Consider the following 27563-nt stretch of genomic DNA (forward strand, 5'->3'; position numbering starts at 1 on the left):
GAGTCCCATTTCTTAGGGGTAAAGAACACTTGATTTTAAGGGCCATGGGGAAGGGGTAGGGGTATAAAAAATAGAATTGGAATTGGGCAATAATAAGCTCCTCTTTTATCTTTGACTTGATTGGTGCAATACATCAAGATCTGAAATTGCTTGAATGTGCAGTTGTTAGTTTAATTCACTAAACTTGTTGCCTTTTGCAAAAGATACAAAGACAGCAGATCTTTTCAAGTGACCCTCAGGCCATCCCATCATTTATTAAACAGTGAAATAGCTGTGGAACTACAGATGTCAAATCAATTCTTCACCATTCATAAAATCAGATCTGAATCACATCGGTGGAGTGACAAAATTGAACAGTTAATGGCTTTCTCAAACCCTGGGTTTAGAAAATTCTTGGAAGACATTTTTGTGGTTCTTCAGATTTAAAATGGTCAAATGCCCTAGCACAAATGAAATCAGATTTTCAGTTCAAACCCTTATGTTCTTAAAGCTGCCTTAAAACATGCTACATCCAATTGTTTGCAGAGAATGAGTATAATTGGTGTAATGGCATTTAAAAACAGTTTAAATTACAATCAATAGTTTACAGAATAAGAACAGTTCATTACGATTTTAACTCATTTTTTTTTTTATATATATATACTGAAAGAAGTCTCCACAGTAATCACTTGTACATTCCCCCACCCCATCCCTGCTGCCTTAGGGTATTATTGCACTGAGATTATCACCTTAAGTCCACCATTAGTTTTTGCTTGTCTTCATTTAGCACTTCCCAGTGTTTCTCCCTCAATATTTGGGAAAAATGTATCTGGAGTTCTGTTAAAAGGTCTTCAAACCTCTGATTCCAGACTAGACACCCTACCCCAAGGCCGTGGGGCATAGGGACTATGCACGTTCCGTGCTACTAGAACCTGCCTGCGGTCCCTGTGCATGGAAGAGACCGGCACAGTGTGCAATGACCCCTCGTTTGCGCGCCCGCCCCCCTCGTAGCCCCCAACAGCAGTGCTCTGGTATAATACAGGCCTGCTGCCTAACCGGGGCACCAAGGCAGCATTTTCTGGGCAATGAGTAACACATGGAAACAGGTGGCACATGTCTTTGGAATGCTCATGGAAGTGAGCAGGTCCTTGCGGTAGAGGACCCAAGTACACCGGTAGGTCTGTATAAGAGTTCAGATACGTTGAGTAGTGTCCATGTACTAATGTAGACGAGGAGCGCCGCAGGGCTGCCGTATTTTGTAGAATGGCCTCCCGGTATGAAGGAAGGCGGATGGATTTTGAGTATTTGAACTTCTGAGGCTTGTACGGGTAGGAGCCCATGTGCGCTGGGTCCAGATAGGCTGGCTCCACAGCCGCATTGTAGCGAAGGTTGTTACCACCGCTGCCGTACATCTTTGAAGTCTTGGGATTGGTCACCACAACTCGAGGGAACAGATCAGGCATGTTAATGCAGCTGGTAGAAGATGCCGAGGTGGAGGGCTTCTCGTCTATCTGGCGGATCCTGTCACCACCCCATGTGGCCCTGAGAAAAGAGGCGCGACGGTTGAGTTTATCTTTCCCCAAAAGTGGAACGTCATCCATCTCCGGCTCCAGGTACAGCTTGTTGCAGGAGTTGCAGCTAGAGCTGGGCCTCTGAAAGTGGCTCCTCATGCAGGGTGTGGTATGAGAATGGTTTTCCAGAAGATGGTTGCTTTTAAGCTCAGTCAGATTGGACTGGGGAACATCATAGTCGTCCCTCCGTCGGGTTTCTGGAGATGCCGCTACGTAGCTGTGGGACCTCTTTTTGCGACCCAGACCTGCCATGTATTGTTTATGGCTTCCAGAGGGTTCTTGGTGTTCCACAAAGATGTCTGGTACCTGAAAGTCACGGTATGAGACGTAACGAGAGGTAGGGTGGTGACAGGACTGGTCCATGTAGACATGTGGTTTTGGAGCTGTAGGTGGTGGTGGGTCTCTTATGGCAATATGAGGGCTGCTGAGGCTAGATATGGGAAGCGTTCGTTCGTAGATGTGATGGTGACTGGTGCGTGCGGGAAGAGTGTAGCGCAGTGAGGTAGGCCGTGTTCCCACATGAGGCTTCTCCAGCAGGTGCTGAGTCGTGCTGTCCACGTTTTGAGGGTACGGAGAGTGGTTGTCCGTAACACTGGCAATGCAGGGCAAGCGGCCATGGCTGAAGTCGGTTCCAATGAGGCAGGGAGGAAGACTAGTTCTGCCTGACTCTGGATCACGACGACTCCAGTTCTCTATAGTTTTAGTGGCATTGTCCAGGGAGTTTTCCACTCTTGCAGATGAGACTATATCCTTAGCTGTTTGGAGCATCTTTAGCATGTTAGCTTGAGTGTAACTGGTGGTGACATCTGGGTTCTGCATGTTTCCTTTACGGTCTGTGTCCTCCACACCATTGAAGCAGCTGTAGATTCCCTTCAGGAAAGAAATAAGAAAAAAATAAGACTGGGATTTTGCATAGAGAATTACTATTTTCTCCTCATGAGTAAATCTATTCACTATAGTGCATGCAAAATGTATAGAAAACTACGTTGCCACTGTTTTTTTTATTTATTTCAGTTCTAATGAATGGCAATGACTCATAAATAAAGCTTCTACAATTTTGGCTGTGATGACCTAGGTGAAATAAAGTCGTACATGACTCACTTTTACCACATCAAAATTCTATTAGCGGATTTTATGTGTGGTTAATTACCTGGAGAACTCTCAGTGGCTGATAAGATTTTCAAAACTGTTTATCACTATTATAGTTATCTCTGAAAGTACTGTAATTAGCCAAAAGAAAAGTAGCTGCCGATGCGTTTGTAATATTCCACCTTTAAATGAGGTCTTTAGGTTTATTAAGCTTAAGAATGTGATTGAAATGGCTTTGGCAGCTATGTCATAACCTTAAGACCCTAATTTAATTTTAACAGCTTTTCCCTTAACTCTTGGAGCTTTTTCACAGCCTGGATTTCTCTAAAAAACAATTTCACCGCATTTGTTTCTTAAGGATCTTCGAAGGTTTGCTGTACCTTTCTTTGTGCAATGTTCATTTGAACTACATTAATATTGTGCTACATGATCTTAAAAGGCAAATAAACAAGACAAACAGCTGATTTCAAATGACTTATTTTGAGTTAGTTTGCATCTTACAGTAGATAGTCATCAAAAGAAAACTTGTTAACAGTATGGATGCATCAAAATGAAAATTCTACGCCAAAACAGGACAGATTTTTAAACATGTCACTCAATGGGCTCTATCATACACAATAAGGTGCAAGACGTGTTTGGTGCTATTTGTTGCTATTTTCAGAACAACAAAACCCTAACTTTTGCGTTTTGTTGTTTAAATAGCAAATCCATTTGCACCACTTTGTGGACTCTTTTGTATGCTGTTCTGAAAAGGAGGTGTGCTAATTTATTATTATTTTATATATTATTTTCTACATTATATAAACCACTACCTCCATGCCTTCATATTGGGGGTGGGGGCTTTATCCAATTTATTCATAACAATCTGGATTTGTATAATTTTACAATTATTAGTAGCCGTATTTATTTATTAAAACAAATATAAAAATGGATATAATAAGTTTAGATTTTTCCACCTGTTGGGTTTGGAAGATGTATGCATCACCATATGGGGCATAAGAATAGGACGTGTGTTTGGATATAACTAAATTTTTTTACCAAATTTTGTTATAATTGGTCTTCTATTTGTATGCTGGAATATAGATTTATTTAGAAATTATTTATTTAGAATTTATTTAGAATTTCAATTTAGAAAAAGTGTTAAAACAAATCTTTGTGCCTAACAAACAAAAGTAAATATGTCTTTAGTGGAGTGCATATAACACGTTTCCTTATCTATAAAAGTAAAGGAGTAAAGTAAAGTAAAGAGGCTGAATGGAGGAGGCTCGTTCTTTATTCTCATGCTGCAGCTGGTCTGTTTAACTGTTTTCTTGCAAGTGAAGCTTTTCAGTTTTTCCACTGACAAAGTCCGCCATTTAAATACTGTGGCCTATTTGCCACAGTGCGAAGCAACTGGCTATTAAAGAGAATGGGACTCTGCTTGGTTTAATGCATGTTGTGCTTAAAACACACTCATAACTCATTAAGAGAATAAGCACATCCCTGTTCAATCATGGGCCAGGGCACAAATCGTATGCTTTAGACTTTGTGCCTAGATCGTTAAAATAGAGCCCAATAACTTAAATTATACTGTTAAAAAACACAATCCAATAAAATAACAACATTGTATTGTTAATTTCTATTGACAGTGAGTTGAAAGTTGTAGTTTTTCCAGCATTGCCATGACAACACGAAGTAAGAAAAAGTACTACACAGAAATGTCCTGTCGTGGCATTATTTGAGTGGACTTTGCTATTCCAGTGAGCATGTGTTGTTCATGCATAGATAAGTATACATGCAGAATATCCACAAAGTGGAATAGTAACCTAATTTAAACATTAACTGCAGTGTGCATACAAGCTAGTTGCTAGTGCACTCTGCTGCTCTTGCCCTTTGATTGGCTTAACATTAAACTGCCCTTGCTTGGCACAAGCCATTGAAATGAATGGGTTTCATAGCATAGTACTTTCCAAGTCCAGTGTGCCTCTTTTTGTGTTTTTGGCTGTTTCTTTCAGACAAAACTCTAAGATGCCATTTTCTGCATATGATTTTTGACAGCGGAAAATTCTGTGCACCCCTAGTATCCCTATTTAAAATGTATTTCTTTTAAAAGTATACATCATATGAAACTTACCCTGCTAATGGCGAGCAAGAAGTCCAATCGCTCAGACTTGCGGACTGAATGCCGCAGCTTCCAGTACAGTAGATGTTCCCAGGCAAAGACCAGCAGACTGAGACCCATAGCCACCAGAAGCATGTAAAACACTCCAGCCATGTTGTCAATGTCCAGCTTAGAGCTCATCACCTCCTTCTTCTCATTACGACAGATCCCAGTGAGCCACACCGTCTGCAGCTTCTGAGTGTCACCTGTGATAAATAATATATTTGGGTCAGATTTGTGAAGCAGAGCTCCTCTAGCAAAAGTAAGTTTCTGAAGTTACCGTCAGCAAGGAACTGGAGAAGAGCGAGGTCAATCGGCCGCTTCCATCGAGATTCTTTCTGAAGGGCGATACCGTAGCCTGTCGTAGCAAACACCTTCCCGCTACCAATGGTCACCAATTTACACCCTTCATCTTTACCGGCCATGTAGTTAAGCACGGCTGCATCATATATGAAGGCATCCAGCTTGCTGTTAACAATACAAAAACAACAACAGAATGTATAAATGCTAATACATCAGGGAAGGATTTGTTTTAGAGTTTCAGGTGAGAATTTACAGTAAACGCACCCAGTTTTGAGGCTGTTGAGAGCATCCTCCACACCTTTTTGGTTGTATTTAACCATGTGGGAATGCATTTCGGGATAATTGCTCCTTATGTTTCGTTCCGTGCTGCCATTGGGCACAGTCCCAAACCGGAATGGGGGATATTGGTCCTGCGGTTTCTGGAACTAAAAGGCAGCATTTCAACAAGTTAGCATGTTTAAATTAAACTTCATGAACAAATCACAGTCTGAGTGGAAGAAATAAATCTGAGTAACTTGGTTAAGGATTAGAGCATTTTAATAGATTCCTGCTCCGCTAGATATGCCAGTAATGGCTTTTTTTGCATGGGAAAGCTACGCTGCTGGAAAGTGTGATTGATTTTTCTTTAAGCTGGATTTCTGCATGGGAATTTATTGTAGGGTTCAGCCTTTGTCTTCGGCCTGTTCCAAGGATTCTCACGATTCTGTATCTGCAAACGCCACATTAAATACAACATAAATCCAAGTGGGAATATGACTAAAATTAATCCTCAGGAAGAAAGCAGAAAAATGGCTGCAGTGATAAAACTCAGACCAAAGCCTATTGGGTCATCAAAGCTCTTTTTCTGTGCTTCTCAGTCAATTAATTTCTAAGCTCTGATCAAATTCTAACATTTGAACTTCAGATTGTCCTCACGAAGACGAGAAATTATCTCAGCTGCCTGGCCAAACATCCGAGCACTTTCAGGATCACTCCTCAATTAGGTTTTTATAAATGTGATTCCAGCCATGTTAATTAAGGGCCGTTAATGCAATATCAAATAAATGTAATACAGCCACTAAGACAGCACTTCAGAACGCAAGGCATGAATAATTGTGCCGCAATGTAGGTAACCTTGCTTGTGTGAATGAAGGAGATCAGTCTCCGAGGAGCAGGTGGACGTGATTGTATTCTGGTTGAGCGCATGTGACAGACTCCAGTGTCAGTGAATACCTCATAATGAGTGTGCTTGCTGGTGTCTAAGGGAAGACAGCATAAGTGTTGTCTTTCATCTGTCCTGTGGCCCTGACCACACTTGAAGTTTATTGCTTAAAAGAAGTAGGCATTTCTTTTAGATCAGAGATGCCCAAACTAAGGCCCGTGGGCCGAAGTTGGCCTGTGGTAACCTTTGATTTGGCCCGCCATCCTATCTGAGTAGAGAGGAAGAATGATAGGGATGGTTTAGAGATTGTCATTTCAAACCTAATTTAACCTTTGTCTGTTTATTTTATTGTTAAAAGCTAACCCAAAGTAACGTTTCAATCAAATGGTGTAAATGAATCAGATTTTGTTTAAATGTACACACTGCCTTGATTTGTCCTCTTAACGACAAAGGCAGATTCTGCTTGACTTGTAAACTCCATTGTGTTTAATGTGATTGTTTACGGTTATATTGCAATAGATTATCATTTTAAATGTTATACTGCATTAAGTATTACATATTAAAGTAATGTTTTCCAATAAATTAAGAAATTACCCATGGCAAGAGCATGTGAGAGAAGTAGTGTGTCCAAACATGAAGTATTTATAAAGAGTATGTGAAAAAGTACCAAGGTGACCTAGTGTAAATACAATGGACACGCTACTATCCCAAGGCCACAAGGGGGGATTTATGAATAGCTGTAAAGCAAAGTAATGTATGTACAGTTCAAGTCTGAATTATTAACCCCTTGTATATTTTTTCCCAATTTCTGTTCAACAGAAAGAAGATTTGTTCAGCACATTTCAAAACATAATGATTTTAACTAATTTCTAACAACTGATTCCTTTTATCTTTGCCATGATGACAGTAAATAACATTTTACTAGATATTTGTCAAGATATTAGTATTCAGTTTGAAGTGACATTTCTGTAGACAGTCGAAAAAAATGCTAGAGGGGGCATAAGTTAAAATATGATATTATAATATAGACCTTAAAATAGTTTTAAAAAATTAAAACTGCTTTCATTTTAGCCTAAATAAAACAAATAAGACTTTCCCCAGAGGAAAATAGGAAATACTGTGAAAAATTCCTAGCTCTGTTAAACATTATTTGGGAAATATTTTAAAAAGAAAATAAATAACCAGAATGGCTGCGTCCAAAATTGCCTACTACTCAGGAGGTACTGCATTTAAATTTAAACGTACTACTCGACCGTTAGAAAAGTACGTTCTTTACAGTATGATTGTGAGTAGTATGAGTGGAACTAGGACGTACATCCATAATTTTTTCCTTCCTTCCTTCCTTACTTACTTACTTGCTTGCTCGGAAATACTGTTGTCATATTACAATTACTTGGAAAAAGTCTTTCAAATTGTATTTATTCATTAATTTTTTCTTAAAGTTCAGCTTATGTTTCGCATTTCTGCTTGTGTGAAAAAAGAAGCAACCAGTGTTTGATATAAATAAATATTACTACTACAAACACAACCACACTAAACTGCCGCTATCAAAGTTCACCAAAATCGAAAGCAGCAGAGTGATCTGTCTGTGATATTCTCGCCCGCTGGCTATTTTCCCCTTCAGGCGTTTTTGTTCTGCGTGCAATGCCTCGCAGGCACACTTGTTAATCTGAATCCTACAAAAAAATAAATAAATAAACATCTTGCCGTCGATGTCTAATTCCCTGCTAGTCAACCTGTGTGGCTCTGTAATGACTGGTGGAGATTCAAGTATCACTTTGTATTCAGAATTGCTCTTTAACAGTTTCCATCTGAAGCTTGTCAGCTGTAACAGCTTTCTTTATCATCGCAAAACGCTTCACCTTCATGTGTCCCTGCTAAGCTTACTGTTTTAAATAACAGTTCCACACAATTATCTAGGAAAGATAAATAGTTAAAGGCATCCCATCCTGCATAGGATGTCAACTTATGTCAGATTAGCGTTGTACCCCAATGTCGTGGGACATTGCATTTTGTTGAAATGAAAACCGGGTTGACAATGTCAAACGTCAGACAGATGTTGTATTTACTTTCCAACATAACTTAAAAACAATGAAATATCAACATCTAATGATGTTACAATACTAATGATGTGCTTCGGCTCCCCACAGTCCAAAGGCACGAGGTATAGGTGAATTGGGTAAGCTAAATTGTCCGTAGTGTATGGGTTTGTGCGTGAATGAGAGAGTGTATGGGTGTTTCTCAGCCCTGGGTTGCGGCTGGAAGGGCACCCGTTGTGTAAAATATATGGTGGAATAGTTGGTGGTTCATTCCACTGTGGTGACCCCTGATTTATAAGGGACTACTATTTTTTATGTTACTTTAACTTAATTTAATAAGTTAATCAGGTTCAATTATGTCTTTGAAATTATACAATGTTTTAGTCTGTGTGACTGATGTATGTTGAGATGACTAGAAAAGTTAATTTGATTTAACTACAAAAATTAAGTCAGCAAGCATTTATTAAAGTGAAAAAACTAAAATTCCAAACCATTTCCTAGATTTACACCTCTTTGTCATGTTGGCAACATCTAAAACTGGCTTAATATTTCAAATAGTCAATTAATGTCTCTTTAAAGTTACACAAATTAGCGATTAGCGTCACGGCATTCCATCATGCCAGTGCAACCATATATCATATCAGCGTGAAACTGCCTTGTAGTTCAGCCTGGTGATGAGTTTAATTAAAACCGCTGCCCTTGAATGGCCACTTGGCTGTGAGAGACTCTGGCAGCTCTTACCTTCTTGTCACTGAGTCCAGAAACCGTGTCAATGTACTGCTCCTGGATCATGAAGGCTGCCAGGTTGGCTGTGTAACTTGCCAGGAAGATCACAGCAAAGAAGGCCCACACCAGCACCATTATCTTGCTGGTGGTGCCTTTGGGGTTTTCGATGGGCACTGAGTTGTTGAAGACGATCCCCCACAGCAGCCAGACCGACTTCCCAATGGTGAACGTCGGACCACCTGGATCTGAAATGGAAGTCATGACATACAGTTGAGGGTAAATTTATTAGCCCTTCTCTGAAATATTTATTCTGTTAAAAAACATGTTTCTCAAATGATTTTTAATGGAGCTAGGATACTTTCAAAGTATTTTCGCTAAGTTTTTTTTTCTTCAGGAGAAAGTCTTATTTGTTTTATTTCAGCTAGAATAAAAGCAGTTTTTAGTAAAAAAAAAAAAAAAAACATTTTAAGGTCTAAATTATTAGCCCCCTAAAACAATAACTTTTTCGATTGTCTACAGAACAAACGTAGAGTTAAAGTCAGAATTATTAGCCCCCCTGAATTTTGTTTTAATTTTGTCAATTTCTGTTTAACGAAGAGAAGATTTTTTTTCAACACATTTATGAACAGATTTAATGACTCATTTCGTATAATTGATTTATTTTATCTTTACTGTAGTAATGAAAATTATCATATACATTTGTTCATATGGCAAAACAATTATATATATATATATATATATATATATATATATATATATATATATATATATATATATATATATATATATATATATATATATATATATTTTTTTTTTTTTTTTTTATTTATTTTTTTTTTATTTATTTATTTATTACCCAAGGAAGGTCCATACTGACTCCAAATGCAGAGACTGATTAGATCAGGACCTGGTGTGTGGACTTTGGGGGGTTTACAATGTGGTCACATGTTGATTGGTCAGTTTAAATGTCTCAGTATTTGGACATTGGTCACATGGTCAAGAAAGAGACTCTCTGCTCTGTCTCTTTTCCTGGTCTTTTCTTTTCTTTCTCCCCTGCGATGCTCTACTGCTCTCAGGCTCTCTTCGAGGCCTACTTACTCTCTTCGTCTCTCTCTCCCTCCCTGTCTCACTCTTTCAGGTAACTTTATTTCTTACATTTAAGCTGGGTACAGTTATTATTATGTTTTTAGCATTTCATGTTTATCATTTTAGACAGTTATTTGTAACTAATTCAGTTGTAACCATTGAAAGTTATTGTCATTAAATCCTTTCATTATCAAGTATTTGTGAGTTACTTTTGTTTTAACATCAACATTTAATTGATCCATATTTCAATACAATACAATCATATAATAGCATCGCTCTCCCACATTTATAGCTATTATAACTGCCCTTATTTATGCTTTTGGTATAAGATTGCAGAAGAATAGTTTGACTAGAATGTACAGTTTTTTTACCACCATACTGATAACTTTTCAGTCATTCGGCAAAACTACAGTTCGAACTGCTGTGGTTAAAACCCATTCTTCCATAACCATGATGACAGCACAACATATTTGACTAGATATTTTTCAAGACACTTTTGTACAGCTTAAAGTGACATTTAAAGGCTTAACTAGGTTAATTAGGTCAACTAGGCAGGTTAGGGTAATTAGGCATGTTATTGTAATATGATGGTTTGATCTGTAGACTATTGAAAAAATATATAGCTTAAAGGGGCTAATAATTTTGACCTTAACATGTTTTTTTAAAGAATTAAAAACTGCTTTTATTCTAGCCAAAATAAAACAAATAAGACTTTCTCCAGAAGAAAAAAAAACTTTCAGACATACTGTGAAATTTCCTTGCTCTGTTAAACATCATTTGGGAAAAAAAAAGTATATATATATATATATATATATATATATATATATATATATATATATATATATATATATATATATATATATATATATATATATATATAAAGTCAAAGGGGGGCTAATTAATCTGACTTCAACTGTGCATCACAAAATTTCTGACTTTTTAAGCATTCAGGCCATTCATTTACTTGTGTTTTAAAAGCCTAAAAATATAACTTGTGCATCTTAGTGCTAAATAACAATATGTAAACTACAAAAACATAAGTTGGTAAAAATGTTGACATAGTACAAGAAAATTGCACAAATATTGTAATGCATGGGCAAAACTGAAATATCAGGCATTTTAAAGTGATGTAGAATGCAATACTCAATGTATGCATTATTGGCCTTATTTTGTACATAAGAGCGGGTGCAGCCATTGGAATCTTTCTGGCTCAGGACTTCCGGTTTCATTCACTTCCATTGATTTTTATACATTAAAAACAGTATGTTTTGCTGCTTGATGTTACAAAAGGATCTGTTCTTGTTATATTATTCTACTTTTTAAATATAGTTGTGAACACTTGTTTGGGTTTATTATTCCTCATCATTTCTTCTATAGGCGACTGAATGGAAAGTACTAAAACAATGGCAAAATTTAGCGCACTTTCGCATTGCACAATTACGTCAATACTGAGAGTTTTTGAAAGTTAAAAAACGTGACTGGAAATTAATCTGACAATTTTGCCGTCTGTAAGTAAAGCTACTCGGAAGCGCAACGAAAAGTTTTTAGTACATCACTGTCTTGTAATTGAACGTAAGTCTAGAGCTCAGTTTATTTACCTGTGCTTCAAAAACACAGTTGTGTAGGTTTTCTCAGTCAAAGCTGTGGTGTTTGTGTGTGCTCGTCTGTCTGTGGTCGGGAAGTGCGTCAGACTGACCTTTGGCACTGACCAGGCTGCGGTTGTAGCCCACAGGACTGCAGTATTCAAACACAAACACCGTCACTGCCACGACCGTAAGACACATGACGAACATCATGACCCACACCGCTGGGCTGTAGGGCTCTGAGGAAGAAAAACAAATGACCACGTTCACAAATCACAACTTGTTTTTTTTTAGCTCTCGTACATGCAAAATGAAGTAGAAATAAGCCAACAATTCATATATATGCCCCTAAACATGGGAAACCATACATCTTCACTGTAAAAATGCTGGGTTCCATGCGATCCTTTCATGTCATCCCAATTCAAATCGATCAAGATAACTTTTTATTTTTTTATTTTTTTTACAATTTTAAGTTGATTTAACATGAAAACTATTAAGTTCTCCCTCCCAAAACTTAAAAATTATGTTGTTTCAGCTTATTTTAAACTGGCAGCAAAAAATAAATAAATAAATAAATAAATAAATAAATAAATAAATAAATAAATAAATAAATAAATAAATAAATAAATAAATAAATAAAAATAAATCATCTTGTTTTTAGCCAGAATATATTTTACTGGTCACACTTTATTTTGATGGTCCATTTGATGAATTTAAGCTACATTGCATCTAAATGCCAACTAATTATCATTAGATTATAAGTAGACTGTTAGGTTGGGGTTAGTGTTGAGTTAGTGTAAGTTGACATGTACTTGCAAAGTTTCTTATAGTCAGTTAAATGTCTGTTGAAGGAGCATATTAACAGATATTAAGCAGACAGTCTACTAATACTCAAATGGACCATCAAAGTAAAGTGTTACCATTTTTTCAAGATACCAGGGTTTCTGGAAAGCTTGTTTATGTGCAAAAGGATTTCTGGGGTGGCTAACAGACCATATCTGTAAAAATGGAAAAGTGTCGTCAAAGATTTAAGATTCTCAAAGCAACACTAATGCTGTGCCTAAACTTCCCTGAAACTTAAATGATATAAACAAAATAAATAAAATCATTAAAATAATGATTGTTGAATGTTACATTAGTTAAGCTAAAATAGAAACCATAAATCAACATGTTAAATATTTCTGAACATTAATGTAAATCTTCTTTTAACATTAAATGTTTTGCCTAACATTAATTGAAAACTGTTATTGTTAGGGATGCTCTGATCAGGATTTTTGCAGCCGATACTGAGTAGCGATTCGTTGTCATGGTTATCGGCCAATATATGATACTTAAGTGGAGATCTCTCCTTACCTAAGAAAATAAATGAAGGATGTTGCATATAATCCCTCAAACATGTCTCTTTTAGCTATTTCAAGAGTTTACACTTAGATAATGCTTGACTATTTTAGCAGGTTTAGCATGCTGTCCCGGAAGAGAACCCTGAGCTCGGAGATAGATGAGCCCAAAGCTCCTGCCTGGTTAATAAGCATTAGTAGGGATACGAGATCAGGTAGTTCTTGATAATTTCCCAAGAAGAGAAGGGGATGAATGGGGGGGTCTTCCAAAATGAAGATGAGGAATGAAGTTTAGGCTGGATTTTTTAATTAAATTTGGAATGATCCGATTGGCTAGTTAGTGATTAGTGATAGGGATCAGCTGCAGTCAATACTATCACATGCTCCTCTCGAAATTAGTTTGTGAAACTTCACTTAGTGTGGACATATCATGGGCAAAAGCTGCTTACAGAGAATATGATCAAAAAAATTGGTAAGAATAATGACTAACAAAGCAATTTAGATACGTTGCAAGAATTCAACATGTCTCAATGAAGAAAAAGTTTGGGGCGCATACTTAATGCATAAGAATTAAATTTGTTTAAAATTTAAAAAATAATCATTTAAACTTTTTTTTTATTTCAATAAAATTTTCAGCCAGGTTTTAGTGAACTTGCAGTATTGTCAAAAACACAGAACCTTTAGTTCTTATATATGTCAAAAGGCCTAAATACATGCAAGGCCCTTCCAATATTTTACTTTCCATCTGGCACGTCTGGTTCCTCTGCATGTAAACTTGTAAACAAACACCTGTGCTCGGTTCATGTGATTGGCCAGATTGGTGAGTACCTATCGCATCATAAAATATGATTATTGGCCGATGCCGATCCTTAGCCGATCGATTGGAGCATGCCTAAATATTGCTGTTATTTTTTTACAAACTGGGCTGCAAACTATTTTTATTGTTTATTTATTTAAAATGTTTGTTTTTTCTATACTAAAACTAAAATTACAAAACTGAAATTTACCAAAATAAATACAAATATTTAAGTGTACAAAAGTAAAAATGAACTGGGAAATTAATTAAATTGGTAAAAATAGAATATACAGCAGTGAAAACTCGAAGTAAATCAAAAATGCTTTTAAGAATTGTCTTTGAACTATAATAGGTGTTGTTTAGTAGTTTTAGGACGGCTTTTATGAAAGGTGATGATCCACTTCAAATGCTGAGTACTGTATATAGAGCTAAAAATAATTATACATATTTAAATATTCAAAGAAAAAAGCACACACCTAGAAATGACTAAAGTTTAAATGAAAATGGAAGCTGAATAAATAGAGAAAAAAATTCAAAATCAATAAAAATATGATAGTATGTTTTAGTATTACTAAAATAACACTGTTTTGAAGATGCAACTATTGATTAGAATTTTTAGTAAAAGTATATAACATAAAATAACTAATACACTCCTAACTGTGGAATGAATCCGGTCCACATCCAATCATTTTTTTCCAAATTTATTAGCACAACTTAATTAAAACAGAACTTTTATGAGAGCTTGAAACATGTATGCAATTTAGAAACAGTAACACGTGTGATTGGAGGATTAATTAGCAATTACTGTCAAGTTTGGCTTTATTTTAAATAATTATACATGAAATGTTGTTTAGTGTAAAACTGCACTATTACATTTGACATATTTTAGCTGTGAAAACATGACTAATTGTACTGTTTGTCTGTTTACAATATGTATTTGAGCGATGTAAGGTTTATAAATACAGCAAATTTAGATATATGCATTAGGCAGGCACTTTTATTCTATTGTATTGGAGTTAAATTTTTCATCCATTCTTATTTTCTTTAGGAATCAATCCTAATGTACAACTGTGGCATTTGTAATAAGCTGCAGGAAATATGAAATGTCATACAGTCCACTATATTAATAGTGCTAATTTAGTCATTTGTCCAATAGTGTTTCTCACCCAAGAAGGCTGAAGGAGACACAGTTCCATTGCTTCTGGCCACCATCACACTGATGCCCGTCTCCACGAACGGCACAGAGAAGTCAATGATCTCTGAACGCTCCTCATTTATAGTCAAAGAGCCGATGGCCATGTCTGCTCGCTTATAAAACACCTGAGACACAACACAAAGAAATCTGCTGTAAATTCACTGTTCAAAAATATATTACATTTAATGTAATCAGTAGTACAATCTAGTAGTAAAAAAAATACTTTATCTACTTTCTAAAATGTCACATTTAATTGTTTCAGTCTGGCATGAAAATAGCTTCTGCATATATTTTTTGTTATAGATTTTCATTTATTTATATATAATACTAGGAGGTTAGTGAGATATTATAAAAATAAACAACTAAGTAAAAGTGATAAACGATAACAATACAATAAATAAACATTTTATTTATGTAAGAAAATAGATGTATATAAAATTTAAATAGAAATTCTGATTAATTAACAAATAAATATGATTAATTAGGTTTCAAGTAAAACAAATATGACTAAAATCAGATAACAATGATTGATAAGAATTATATAAACACAAAAGAATAAATTAAAACAATTAATGCATCATTTACATTATAAAAGATTGCAATAAATTATTTAAACTAAATTAGATAAAAAAATATATTTTAAGTATGATTATAAAATAGAAATTAATTAGTCAAATAAATAAAAATACTAACACAAATACATATGATTAAATAGTTTGAATTATTGACTAAATTAAATGAAATGAAAATAATTATATATATATATATATATATATATATATATATATATATATATATATATATATATATATATATATATATATATATATATATATATATATATTACCATTATATCCCGCTATCATCCAGTTTACTGTAAGTGTTTTCCCGTATTTCTTCCGTATTTGTAATATTTCGATGAAAAGTTAAAGTAGCATCAAAGAGCAAATCTCAAATGTGATATAATTGCAAGAGCTGTTCAAGAGAATATGCTTTCGCTTTGTATTGACTTGAAAGGAAGTTGAAATTAATTTTAAACAGCTGCATTTACTTCCTTTCCATTAAAGCTCTGCGTCGATCCTTGCCCTTCCGCAACCTGTGAATCAGTCCATTCATGTATCGGTGCTGACAGATGTACACACTCCATTTAAACACACTGTTCCCAGATCAGCTTCTGTAGCGAAAGTGGACACTCTTGGATTTGGGTGTGTTTTTAAACAGACAAATACACTTAATAATATGTAAAAATGTCCATCCATATCGTTAATCATAGATTATAGAGTGCATTTTTAACCCTCTACTGCACGGTGTAACCATATGGTAACATGATTACCATGGTAACATTCCCTGCCACTGTTTCTTTAAGACCAACATATTATTATTATTTTTTTTTGGAAAGAGTAGACCTTAGACTAGTCAACGATGTGCTTTGGTTAAGTCACATGACATCCAGTGTTTTTCTGTAGCACGATTTCTGACAGACTGGCGTTTATTGTGAGCAGTTGCTAAATGTAAACATAAATGTTATTAAAAACAAAGGATCAAATTATGTCAGATCCACAAAAAAATCTGAAACATTACCTCCAGTAAGTTATGATGACATATTCACAACTCAAAATGTTTTAAATCAAATTAGAATTTTGTAAATCAATAAAATGTGTTCGTTAACAAATTGCAAAACTGTGCAATAGTGGAACATGCAATATTGCAATGGGTTAGCTAGCTAGCAAGGTCAGCTGTGAACTTTTAAGTTGTAACAGTAACAACATGAATGCTAGAAATATAATGTTGATTAGTTGTATGGTAATGGCATTTGCATTATGGATAAAATCTAGTTTTATTGGCAATACTACTTTTGAATAGATATCAATACAGGGAACGGTGTATTAGCGAGCACCACCATGTTCTATGGTAATTTAAAGAAGAAAAGGACAGAACTGGCTCTTCTTGCAGATGAAAGTGAGGGTGAGATGGGTTTTAGTGACCATGAGAATGATGCAGACTGGACATTTGATAGAGACAGTTCAGGTAAGTTAGCTCAGATGCGGATAAGACAGGCGTAGTATAGTATATAGTATAATATATATGAACAATGTTAGCTAGTAGCTTCATTATCATATTTCAGAAAAAAATTATATTTACTGTATGTTGTATATATGATAATACAATATTATGATTGTTTTCAATAATATTCAGCAAAATATATATATATATATATATATATATATATATATATATATATATATATATATATATATATATATATATAAATGAAAGCTGTTGGAATGAGTTGTGGTAAAGTATGTATAAGGTGTCATTTATAAGTTCTGTGTTAAAGCTCATAATGCTGCAACACTAATTAAATTATTTAAAACAAGAAAATTATTAACTATAAGGAAAGTTTTAAATTCGCAATTTCTCAGGTAGATCCACTGTTGGATGTTGTTGCCATATAGGCAACATTTCATAAAGTACATTAAAATATATATATATATATATATATATATATATATATATATATATATATATATATATATATATATATATATATATACAGCTCTTCAAGTTAATCCATTTTAAGAAAAAAAAAAACATTCAAATATTTTTTTTACAGGTTTATCATAATGCGTGCGATAGAGGGTTAAAGTGACACGTCCGTTATCAAACTAAACAGTGGCTCAAAATGAGAGATTTGCTGCTCTTCACTAAATAACTATAAGAACTTTTAAATCAATATTTAAATACATTGAATAAAAATTTTATAGCTTGATTTAATTTCTGTATTGGCCATCGATATAGGCTAAACATGTTATTTTATTTTCAATTTTCTAATGTTTGTTGTGTATTCAATCATATGAAGCTGATTTTGTAAGATGACAGGTATAGTCTGTGTGTATTTAAATCAATCTTTGGGGAAGGATTGTTCCTTTCATGTCTATAAACAAAAAATGTTTGTTGTGCACATGCTAGTCCAGTCAGTGTGTGTGTGTGTGTGTGTCTGTGTGTCTGTCTGTCTGTCTGTCTGTCTGTCTGTGTGTTTGCAGATTTTAACCCACACCATGCATAATGCCCCACTGAGCACAATAGCGTTTTTCTGCATCTCAGAAAAAAATAAAAGCAGGACAAAGAAGGAGCACAAGCCAGTCTGAACGTCTTTAGATGCTGCTGTGCATCAGACGTCGACTCGCTTGATGGAGAAGTTTATTTACAAGGTTGTTTGTGTCATTTAAATGCCAGTCACGTTCACTTGAATGAACGCTTTCATATCCATTCTAGAGTCAACAGCCCTTCTCTCATATACAGTAGATTGTCTTTGTTTTCTTGCTTGCCTTTGCTTGACTGCTGTTAAATCAGTTGTCCTTTCATTTCAATCTACTGTCATTTCAAAATAAATGTGTTGTCCACTAATATACTTTATTCTCAAATACGTAATTTTGTAAAAATAGATTTTTATTTCAGTTCAATTGAAGTTTATTTGTATAGTGCTTTCACAATAATTATTGTTTCAAACATTATTGTGTTGCAATCAAAATCAGAAAAGTTAAGGTTATTAGTTATACCATAACTTTATTAGTTACTAATAACTGTAATTAACTAGTAACTAATAGCTTTTAATCCTTATGAAGTTATTATATATAAGCATAGTTAACCTGCAGTTATGTAGTAAATAAACATTTTTTTTCTGCAACCCAAAATGACTGGACAGTGAGAAGTTGTATGTAATGATATTTTGTTGGTGGAGCAACGTAAATAAATAAATAAGAACGTGTTGTAGTGCAGCAAGACCAGGCCAGAAATGCCAAGCCAAAATTATAATTTTCCTTTTGCATTCAAGTGGTTACGAAAATGTGAGTTTTTCATTTCTGTTGATCATAAAAGAAGATATTTTGAAGAATGTTGAAATCTATTGTTTAAAAAAATACCCGTTAGAAAGTTACCGGTTTCCAACATTCCTTAAAATATCTTCTTTTGTGTTCAACAGATTTTTGTGTCCCTTTAAAGAAGTAAATAAAGTCTTTTTGTTGACTTGAAAACTAAACTGAAATGTTGTCTTACCTCTCCGATCATCCCGTTCCAGATTCCTCGTACCAGTTTGCCATGTTTGCCGTTGGTGACCAGGTAGAGGTCATAGGAGAACTTGATGTTGCGAGAGAGCTTTTTCAGGATGTCTATGCAGAAGCCTTTGCAGCAGAGTTTGGTGTAAGGCTCTGTGTGTCCGACTATACTGTGGGAACACAATGGAAAATTGATCATTTCATGCAAGTCGATCATAATAGCAATAAAAACATTAAATATCATTTCAAAATAAATGTTTAATTTCAGATGTCATCAATCTGCACACTGCTAGTTTAACTTAGGTGCTGTACAAAAATGTCTGCAAATTAACAGTTTACTGTATTTTGTAATGTTTCCGAGTACTGGGTTGCGGCTGAACGGGCATCTGCTTTGTAAAAAAATTATGCCAGAATAGTTGTCGATTCATTTCGCTGTGGCCACCCCTGAAAAATAAGGGACTAAGCCAAAGGAATATTATGAATAAATGTATTTTGTAATTCATGTTTTTGTTTTATTGCATTATGAGATCTTGATCTTTCTTCCAACAAGTTTTGATGTTGGAAAGTTTAGAAATGTCAATAAAAGACATTTGTAAAAACGGTAGATAAATTAAAACAAAACCTGCAAATCACAAATTAAAGAAACTATTAGGATATATTTTTAAAATAAATCTTTTAAGTTTAGATGTGAAGTGAAGTGTGACATGAAGTGAAGTGAAAACTTGCTGTAAAATGAAAGTTTACTGTATTTTGTGGTTAGTTTTTTTTTCTCCCCATTTATTAATGATTTTGAATTGCATTATGAGATGTTGATCTTTTCTCCAAGTTTTAAAAGTTATTGTTAATTATTATTATTTAGTTATTATATATATGTTTTATAATAATGACATATTGTCTGGGTTGGTGTTGTAAATTAAAGTGCCAAAACCTTTAAAAAACTTTGAATGAATGGAAAACACCTGTGAATCTCAAAATACAGAAACTGTTAAATTATGGATGTTTTTACAGCGTTTGAATGAAAAGAAGAAAAAAAAGATATTTACAGTATTGTGAGCAGATCTCAGAGTTTATAAACTATGAAAAATAGTTTCTGACACAGAATAAAGAAAACAGGTAATTTTGGGGGTTTTGAAAGTTTAAAAAAATAACTTTTAGTGACTCTTTTTTTTTAATAATAAGTGACATACTGTATTTTCCTTGTTGGTGTTGTAAATTACGGAACAATAACCTAATAAAAAACTGTCATTACTTTTCTTTTAGACCTAAATTTAAATATATTATTTTTTACAAAATTATTTAAAACTGCTAAAATGTCAATAAATGTAATTTTGTTAAACTGCAGAGTTGAATTTTCAGCATCTAAAGTCAACAGTTCATAACGCTAAATAAATAAAAAAAACACCTGTTATGCACAAAATAGAGAAACTTTTATGTGATATTGTGTATTTTTAAAAACAAGTATTTAAGTTTAGATTTCTGTTATTGCAATAGTTTAACTTATGTTATTGAAAACTAAACATCCACAAATTAACAATTTATTAGGTATTTTGGATTGCAATATGAGATTTTTCCTCCAACTAGTTTTAAAAGTTTGAAAAAGTGACTTAAAAAAAAAAGTGACATACTGTATTGTCTTAGTTGGGTTTTATATATTACGGTACAAAAACCAATAATAGACTGCTGGTAATAGACTGCCAGGACTTTTCCAGTTATTTTACTGACTCAAACCTGAATATATTATTTCTTATACAATTATTTCAAACTACTAAAACGTCAATAAATGTCATTTTTTTCAACTGTAAAGTTGAATTTTCAACATCAAAAAGTCAACAGTTAATAACTTTAAATAAATGGAATACACCTGTGAATCACAAAATACAAAATCTGTTAAATTATGAATGTTTTTATAGGGTTTAAGTGCAAAGAAAAAACATATCAGATCACAGAGTTTATAAACTATGGAAAATAGTTTCTGCCACAGAATAAAGAAAACAGGTTATTTTTGGGAAAATAGAAATTTTGTCGAATATAATATCGAATTAAAAATGTGCAATTTTATGTAATCTCACAATTATATATATATATATATATAAAAAGAGATATGAACTCTGAAAGTTTCTAAAATCATTCTGATTTGATGATTTGCTGATATTAAAGATGTAGTAGTAGTAGTAGTCATACTAATATTAATAACAACAACAACAAAAACAACAACAACAGTAGTAACTAGTTTTAGAAGTAGATGTAGTAATAATGCAGAAAGTTTGATTTTAAATCACAGAAATAAATACAATTTTAAACTTTATTCCATAAGTAAAAAAAAAAAGTATTTAAAATTCTGATAATATTTCCCCAATTTTACAGTTTTTACAAATGCAGCCTTGGTGAGCAGAAAAGGCTTATCGTAAACCAGAACTAGGCCTTATATACATTAGGTTAGTTCATTGAAATTTACTGTTTATCTTGACAAATATGTCACTATATTTTATCTTATTAAAGTTTTTGTGTTTTGAGATAACTATCCAAGTCTACTACCTAAACCTTGTTTGTAAAACCAGGGGTAGTAAAAAAAATCCCCCTAATCCCTTTTTTTTTTTTGACCAGAGTGTTCTGCATCCTCAATATGACTCCAGCCTCCCTCCTACAGTGCAAGTCAGTGTGATTCTATTACATTATTATTATTTATTTATTACATCTGCCAGATGTAAATGCGCAAGTCTAATTGAAAGATTGTGGATTTACATTTCACATTAGCAATTCATGAGGCGTGCTCCATCATTTAACTTGCTCCAGGGACACTTATTCCAGAAACATTCACATACTTAAAGAAGCAAAATATAAAAATAAACCTCACAACAAGCACAATAAATGCATAATTTTGGTGAAAATACTACAGCTGCACAGTCTGGATCATATGAAATAACCCTGACTGAATCTACACCTAAAACATGCAAGAACTTTTAAATAGGTCAACCATAACACAAGAACAAAGTCTTGTAAATAATCTATTTGCTTCCGTCATTAGTCACTCACACTAGTTTTGCAATTATGTTTGCTGCTGCCAATCCATTTCCCACCTTCGACAAATAAATATAAACGGGGGCCATTTCTCTGCAGATATGTGAAATGAAAAACCTTTCAGAGGTTGGTTGTGGCTCATTAGCATTACATTGTTTCCTCGGGTCTTGGCCTGGTTCCTGTTTTCTCGATTATGGATGTCGTGTCGAAACTTACATCCAATCACGACTCTGATTAACGGCAGCTCCAATAAATCCATTCACACTCAAACATCAGGATTTTTGTGCTTCTCTATGAGCAGACAGGGAATAAGTCTGCATTCTGGACGTGTAATAAGGAGCCTTTACGGTTATGGTCTCCAAATAACATCAATGCAAGCGCGAGACACATGTAAATCTCATCTGGGAAGGGTGGGAGAACCTAAAAATGGCAGGAATCTATAAAAAGCAGAGATTAGCAGAGCGTTGATGGTAAGTGCAGATCGGATATGTGACGTAAGCAGTGAGCGGGTGGATGATAGTGGCCGTTCACGGCGGGCTCTTGCGTTTTGTCGCAGCTGTGACAGATGGAAGGACAGCCGGGCCGGGCCAAAACAAATCCAACTCAAATTAATCACAAACAAACAAAGATGGAAGAAAGCAGGCATGTGGGATCACCAGGCAGAGCTGACGGTGGGTACGAGCTGTTACTGTACTGACACTGTACATGATGCCGACAGGTTAAAAGAAAATGTTTTAATAGGAGGAAACGTCTTGTAGTGTTTTAATAGCTATTTATAGGTAAGCTGGATGGTTGGTCTTTGTTTTTTAAGACCTTGTGTAGATGTACACATTAGATTTTGATGGAAACAAAAATTCTGTGTGTGTGTATTTGGATCCATGAAGCTATGACTTACTGAACAGGTTAAAATATAATTCAACTATAAGTTTAAATGGCACAAAAATGTGTCAGGTGTATTTAGAACAAAAATAATTTGAGGTATTACAAGATATAATAAAGATCACAGTGCAACCCCAAAATATTAAGTGCAATTCTTGTTTATGTTTGTATAATTAAATGTTTAAGTTTATACGATCACCAGCAATTTAGCCTGGCCAGATCGCTGGAGAACTATCAGTCACTGAACTAGACTACAAATACTATCATGCACCTCACACACACACCAGTTCTTGATTTCCTCTGATTACTCTCACACAGCTGAAAGCTAATGATGAACTGATTACCAGGACTATATAAACAGCTCTCGTTCTCACACACATTGCTGAGTAGGGTTGGGTATTTGAGCCACAAAATTATGGTGGATGACCCACTTACTAGTAACTTGTGGAAAGGCTGTTATCGAAATTAGGGAATATCTTTTTTGTAGGGAGGGGACTTGTGACTATGTTTACATGAACATCTGAATAAGACAATCTGAATAAGACAATAATATGATTAAAGTGTTTACATGAGTTGCTTTTTAAATGTTCCTTTTATGTTACATTTTACATGTATTCAACAATACTACTGTTGTTTATAGCACATAGATTGATTAACATCGCATTACCAGGCTATCCACGTTTCCTCCTCATTGTACATTTTTTGACTTTAACTGCAGTTTCACTTTCATTCAGCAACATATTGCTCATGTCCTGTGACAAATTGAGGTATTGGATGAGAAAATGAAGTAAGGAGTAATGGAAGAGTGTTGTTTTGATCCCTTAAAATTGTTTAGAATTAAATGTTTAGAGATGGTGTGACACAATGCATACCTGTGTGTGCCTTTTGAAGCACCCCTTGATGCTTCTTACATCCTTGTCACAGCATCAATGGCACCAAAATTAGGCACTGAAATTCATATGCTGATTTGGTCCAGTGCATACTGGTTACTTATACCATGCCATAATGGCACCGGGTTTTGGTACTCAACCTTATTATTGAGTTTTGTTGTTGTTTACCTGAAACATTACGAGCGTTGTCCTTGTCTAGTCTTTCTTTGTTTGACCCTTTTCTTGTTTCTTTGTTCACGTTGTCTGCCGCCTGTATTGACCTATTTGCCTGTGACCTCAACTATCCTGCTGGATTACTTTTATGATCCTGTTTGTACCTGTTGACCCTTGCCTGCCTGTCCATTCTTAATAAATCTGCACATGGATCCTCAACTCCGTTGTCCAGCATCCCTTTTTGTTATATTGTCACTTCAGGCTGCTAACTTTTGCTAGTTTCTCTGCAAAATGTAATTATTTAGAATTTATATGTATGAAAATATATAAAATGTAATTGTTTAAAATATAATAAAACTTATAATGATAATTTATTCTCGCATATATATCATTAAGTGTAAGTATATAAAAGTATGTTATTTTATTTTTGCCTTTATATAACTGTTACTGAAGTTGACTGAACATTTTCACCAATGTTTTGAATTTCTTTTTCACAAAAGTCATTTGAAACATTGACACTTGGATTAAACATGCTTCCTATGTATGTAAAATTACTTCTTAAAATTAAACTTTTATTTGATGCAGACACCATAATTGGATATATATATACATATATATATACACACACACACATACATACATACATACATACATACATACATATATATATATATATATATATATATATATACACACACACACACACACACACACACACACACACACACATATATATATATATACATACATACATACATACATACATACATACATACATACATATATATATATATATATATATATATATATATATATATATATATATATATATATATATATATATATATATATACTGTATATATATATATATATATATATATATATATATATATATATATATATATATATATATATATATATATATTGCTTTTTTAACTATGCTTTTGTTTTCTTTTTTAATATGTTTTCACTTAGTTGCAAAGATGACATTTCTAATTCAAGTTTGTAACTTATTATATGTGTATTTCATTTTATTGCATCGTAATCAAAACATACCGTAATCAGTGCTGGTGCTGGGAAAATGCTAATACAACTGGTAGCAGGAAATCTGAGAAACACATGAATGTAATTTCAGAAAACACTGGAGCTGCTTCCTATCCGTTACCACATGAGTTGTGTAAACCATGTTTCTTTGTCAGCTTTAGTCTTGTATAGCTCCCGAAACAACACTCTGTCAAAAAAGTTTAAGTCTGACTCCTGCGTTTCCCGATCCCCGTCCCCTTCCACCTGTCCTCTCTCTAAAAAGCAGAAAGTAACAGAAGAAATCAATATTAAGTGCCCTTTCTTGCTGTAGTAGTGAGGCAGGGCTGCAGCGGGGAGAGAATCGGTTTCGGAGAGTCTGATAATGCATTAGTGAAGCAGTAGAAATGTCCATCCAGTTCACATTAGCAAGATGTGTGGCAGAACAGCCATCCAAAACACTTTTATTATGCTTCAGCAGCTTTGCTTACTCAGATAAATGCAATCGATAGCCTTAAAATGTTTCCCGAGCGCATCTGATTCGAACCTTAATGTATGCCTTTAGGAGCGCTATGGCAGCTCAGTTTTCTGAACTTGAGCATTGTTTGTTTTTAGAGTCTCAGTTCATTTCACAACGCCGGAGGAAAAAGATAAACAGTACAGAGGAATCTTCAGTCTGGATTCACAGCAAGAATTACAATCCTGGAAAACAACAGCAGGGCTCCATATTGGCTTGACATGTGCTGTGGGTTTGGGTGTGTGTGTCTGTGTGTGTGTGTGTGTGTTTATATAGCTGCGTTGAGCTAGATTTGAGTGTTTGCTAATGAAAAACCTGCTGCTAATAATATGGCTGGTTGCTAGGGTGCTCTGGACAGTTGCAAGGGCATTGCCAGATAATTACTACAGCAATATGAGTGCTAGGGTTGCTAGGGTGTTTAGGACAGTTGGTAGGGTCTGTGCGAGTTCTGCATTGTTGCTTAGGGCATAGCTATGTAGTATCTATAGCATTATACTGTGGTTACTAGCATGTTAAGGATCGTTGCTAATGTAATGACAGTTGCAGTATTGTTCATGACTGGCATAGATGCTAATATTATGGGTGGTTTTTAGGGTGTTTTGGACAGTTGCTAGGGCATAGCTAGGTCATTACTATAGTGTTATACCCTAAGTGGTTATATGGGAGTTTAGGACAGTTGCTAAAGCAAAACCAACTGCTCCAGTGTTGTTAGCATAGACACTAATATTATGAGTAGTTCTTAGGGTGTTCTGCATAGTTGCTAGGGCATTGCTAGTTATAATAGCGTTAAGCTGTAAATGGTTATAGAGTGTTTAGGACAGTTTAATTAACTATATTTAACTGTTTTTGCTGAAATCATTGCTGCAATCAAAAACAAGCAATGTGTATGATTCAGCACAGCGTAAACTTACCTGATATTAATTGAGAATTGCAGAGTCGAGCATTTTTAATTAGGTCGTTGCTTCATTCAGCTCCTTTTTAGCCAAAGACGTCTGCGGTTGGCATTAAAAGCAGTGAGGTGTATAGTAAAAGTTAAGCTGTCTATTTTTGGACTTTGGACTCGAATTTGGCATCCTACTGTACAACACGACATGTTTGCTATTGCTCCCAGTCTCTTTTTGCAACCGGGAACCTGTGTGACGTCATGTGTGTCGTGGGTTGGTAATTCCTCTATACACATGGTAGGTCCGATGTAGAGGTAAAGCTGCGGGACCCAACCAGATTTCTTGCAGTGCAGGAATAAATTTCAGAATAAAGCGCGAGAGCGGTCAGTAACTTGTGTGATTTGAACATGAGCGGGCGGTCTAACAATATTGCTTCTGACTTCCGAACGAGTGAGCACATTTATGTATGTGTGTGAATGAGAGAGCGTGATGCTATGTGTAGCTCTCTTATTGCTGTCTATGTGTGTGTGTGTATGTGTGTAAATTTGAGAGAGAGAGAGCATGGTGCTGTCTATGTGTGTGCGTGTGAATGAGAGAGTGCGTGATGCTATGTGTCGCTTGCTTGGTGCTGTGTGTCTATGTGTGTGTGTGCTTATACAGACAGCTTGTTATAGGCTGTCTGGACTCGCGGCTGGTGGAAAACAGGGTGGGTTAGGCAGCGGGATAACAAATGCTGAATATAAGCGGGAGCGGTCGCATTCGTACTAAAACCTGGCGGGAGGGAGCGGGATTAAAAATTGAGTCCCATGCAGATCTCTAGTTCGATATAACTTTTGACAATCTAGGTCCGATGTAGCTTTTTACACCTGTCAAAAAATGTAAATAAACATTGCAGTATCACATAGCACGAGAGATGTGATTGGTCAGTGACTAGCAAGGGCGGGCCATGAGCTGTGGTAGCATGATATGTTTTAACAGATCAAGCCCTGTGGATGAGCTCAAGATGGATGCTTTTGTTTTGTGTTTACTTTATAATTTAAAGTTGTAGTGTGTTCACCAGTTTCTGCCTCTTTCTTCCTTGAATGGGTGTAAGTTTGAGCTACATCTACAGTAGTATTACACACATTTCTGATGCAAACTCAAAACACTCTCAAAGAAACTC

General features: G+C 34.8%; 1 protein-coding gene across 1 annotated transcript in view; it reads right to left on the reverse strand.

The window, feature by feature from the left end:
* Positions 1–219: 219 nt before the first annotated feature.
* Positions 220–27563, reverse strand: part of grin2ca (glutamate receptor, ionotropic, N-methyl D-aspartate 2Ca) — a 129580-nt gene continuing 102236 nt past the window's right edge. Inside the window, 8 exon segments of the mRNA NM_001365787.1 lie at positions 220–2420; positions 4753–4985; positions 5060–5247; positions 5347–5507; positions 9004–9233; positions 11771–11896; positions 14957–15110; positions 19042–19210. Of these exon segments, the coding sequence (NP_001352716.1) occupies positions 831–2420; positions 4753–4985; positions 5060–5247; positions 5347–5507; positions 9004–9233; positions 11771–11896; positions 14957–15110; positions 19042–19210 (2851 nt within the window). The 3' untranslated portion in view covers positions 220–830.

Source organism: Danio rerio, chromosome 3 (genome assembly GCF_052040795.2).
Source record: "Danio rerio strain M-AB ecotype USA chromosome 3, GRCz13ab, whole genome shotgun sequence".
Lineage (NCBI taxonomy): Eukaryota > Metazoa > Chordata > Actinopteri > Cypriniformes > Danionidae > Danio > Danio rerio.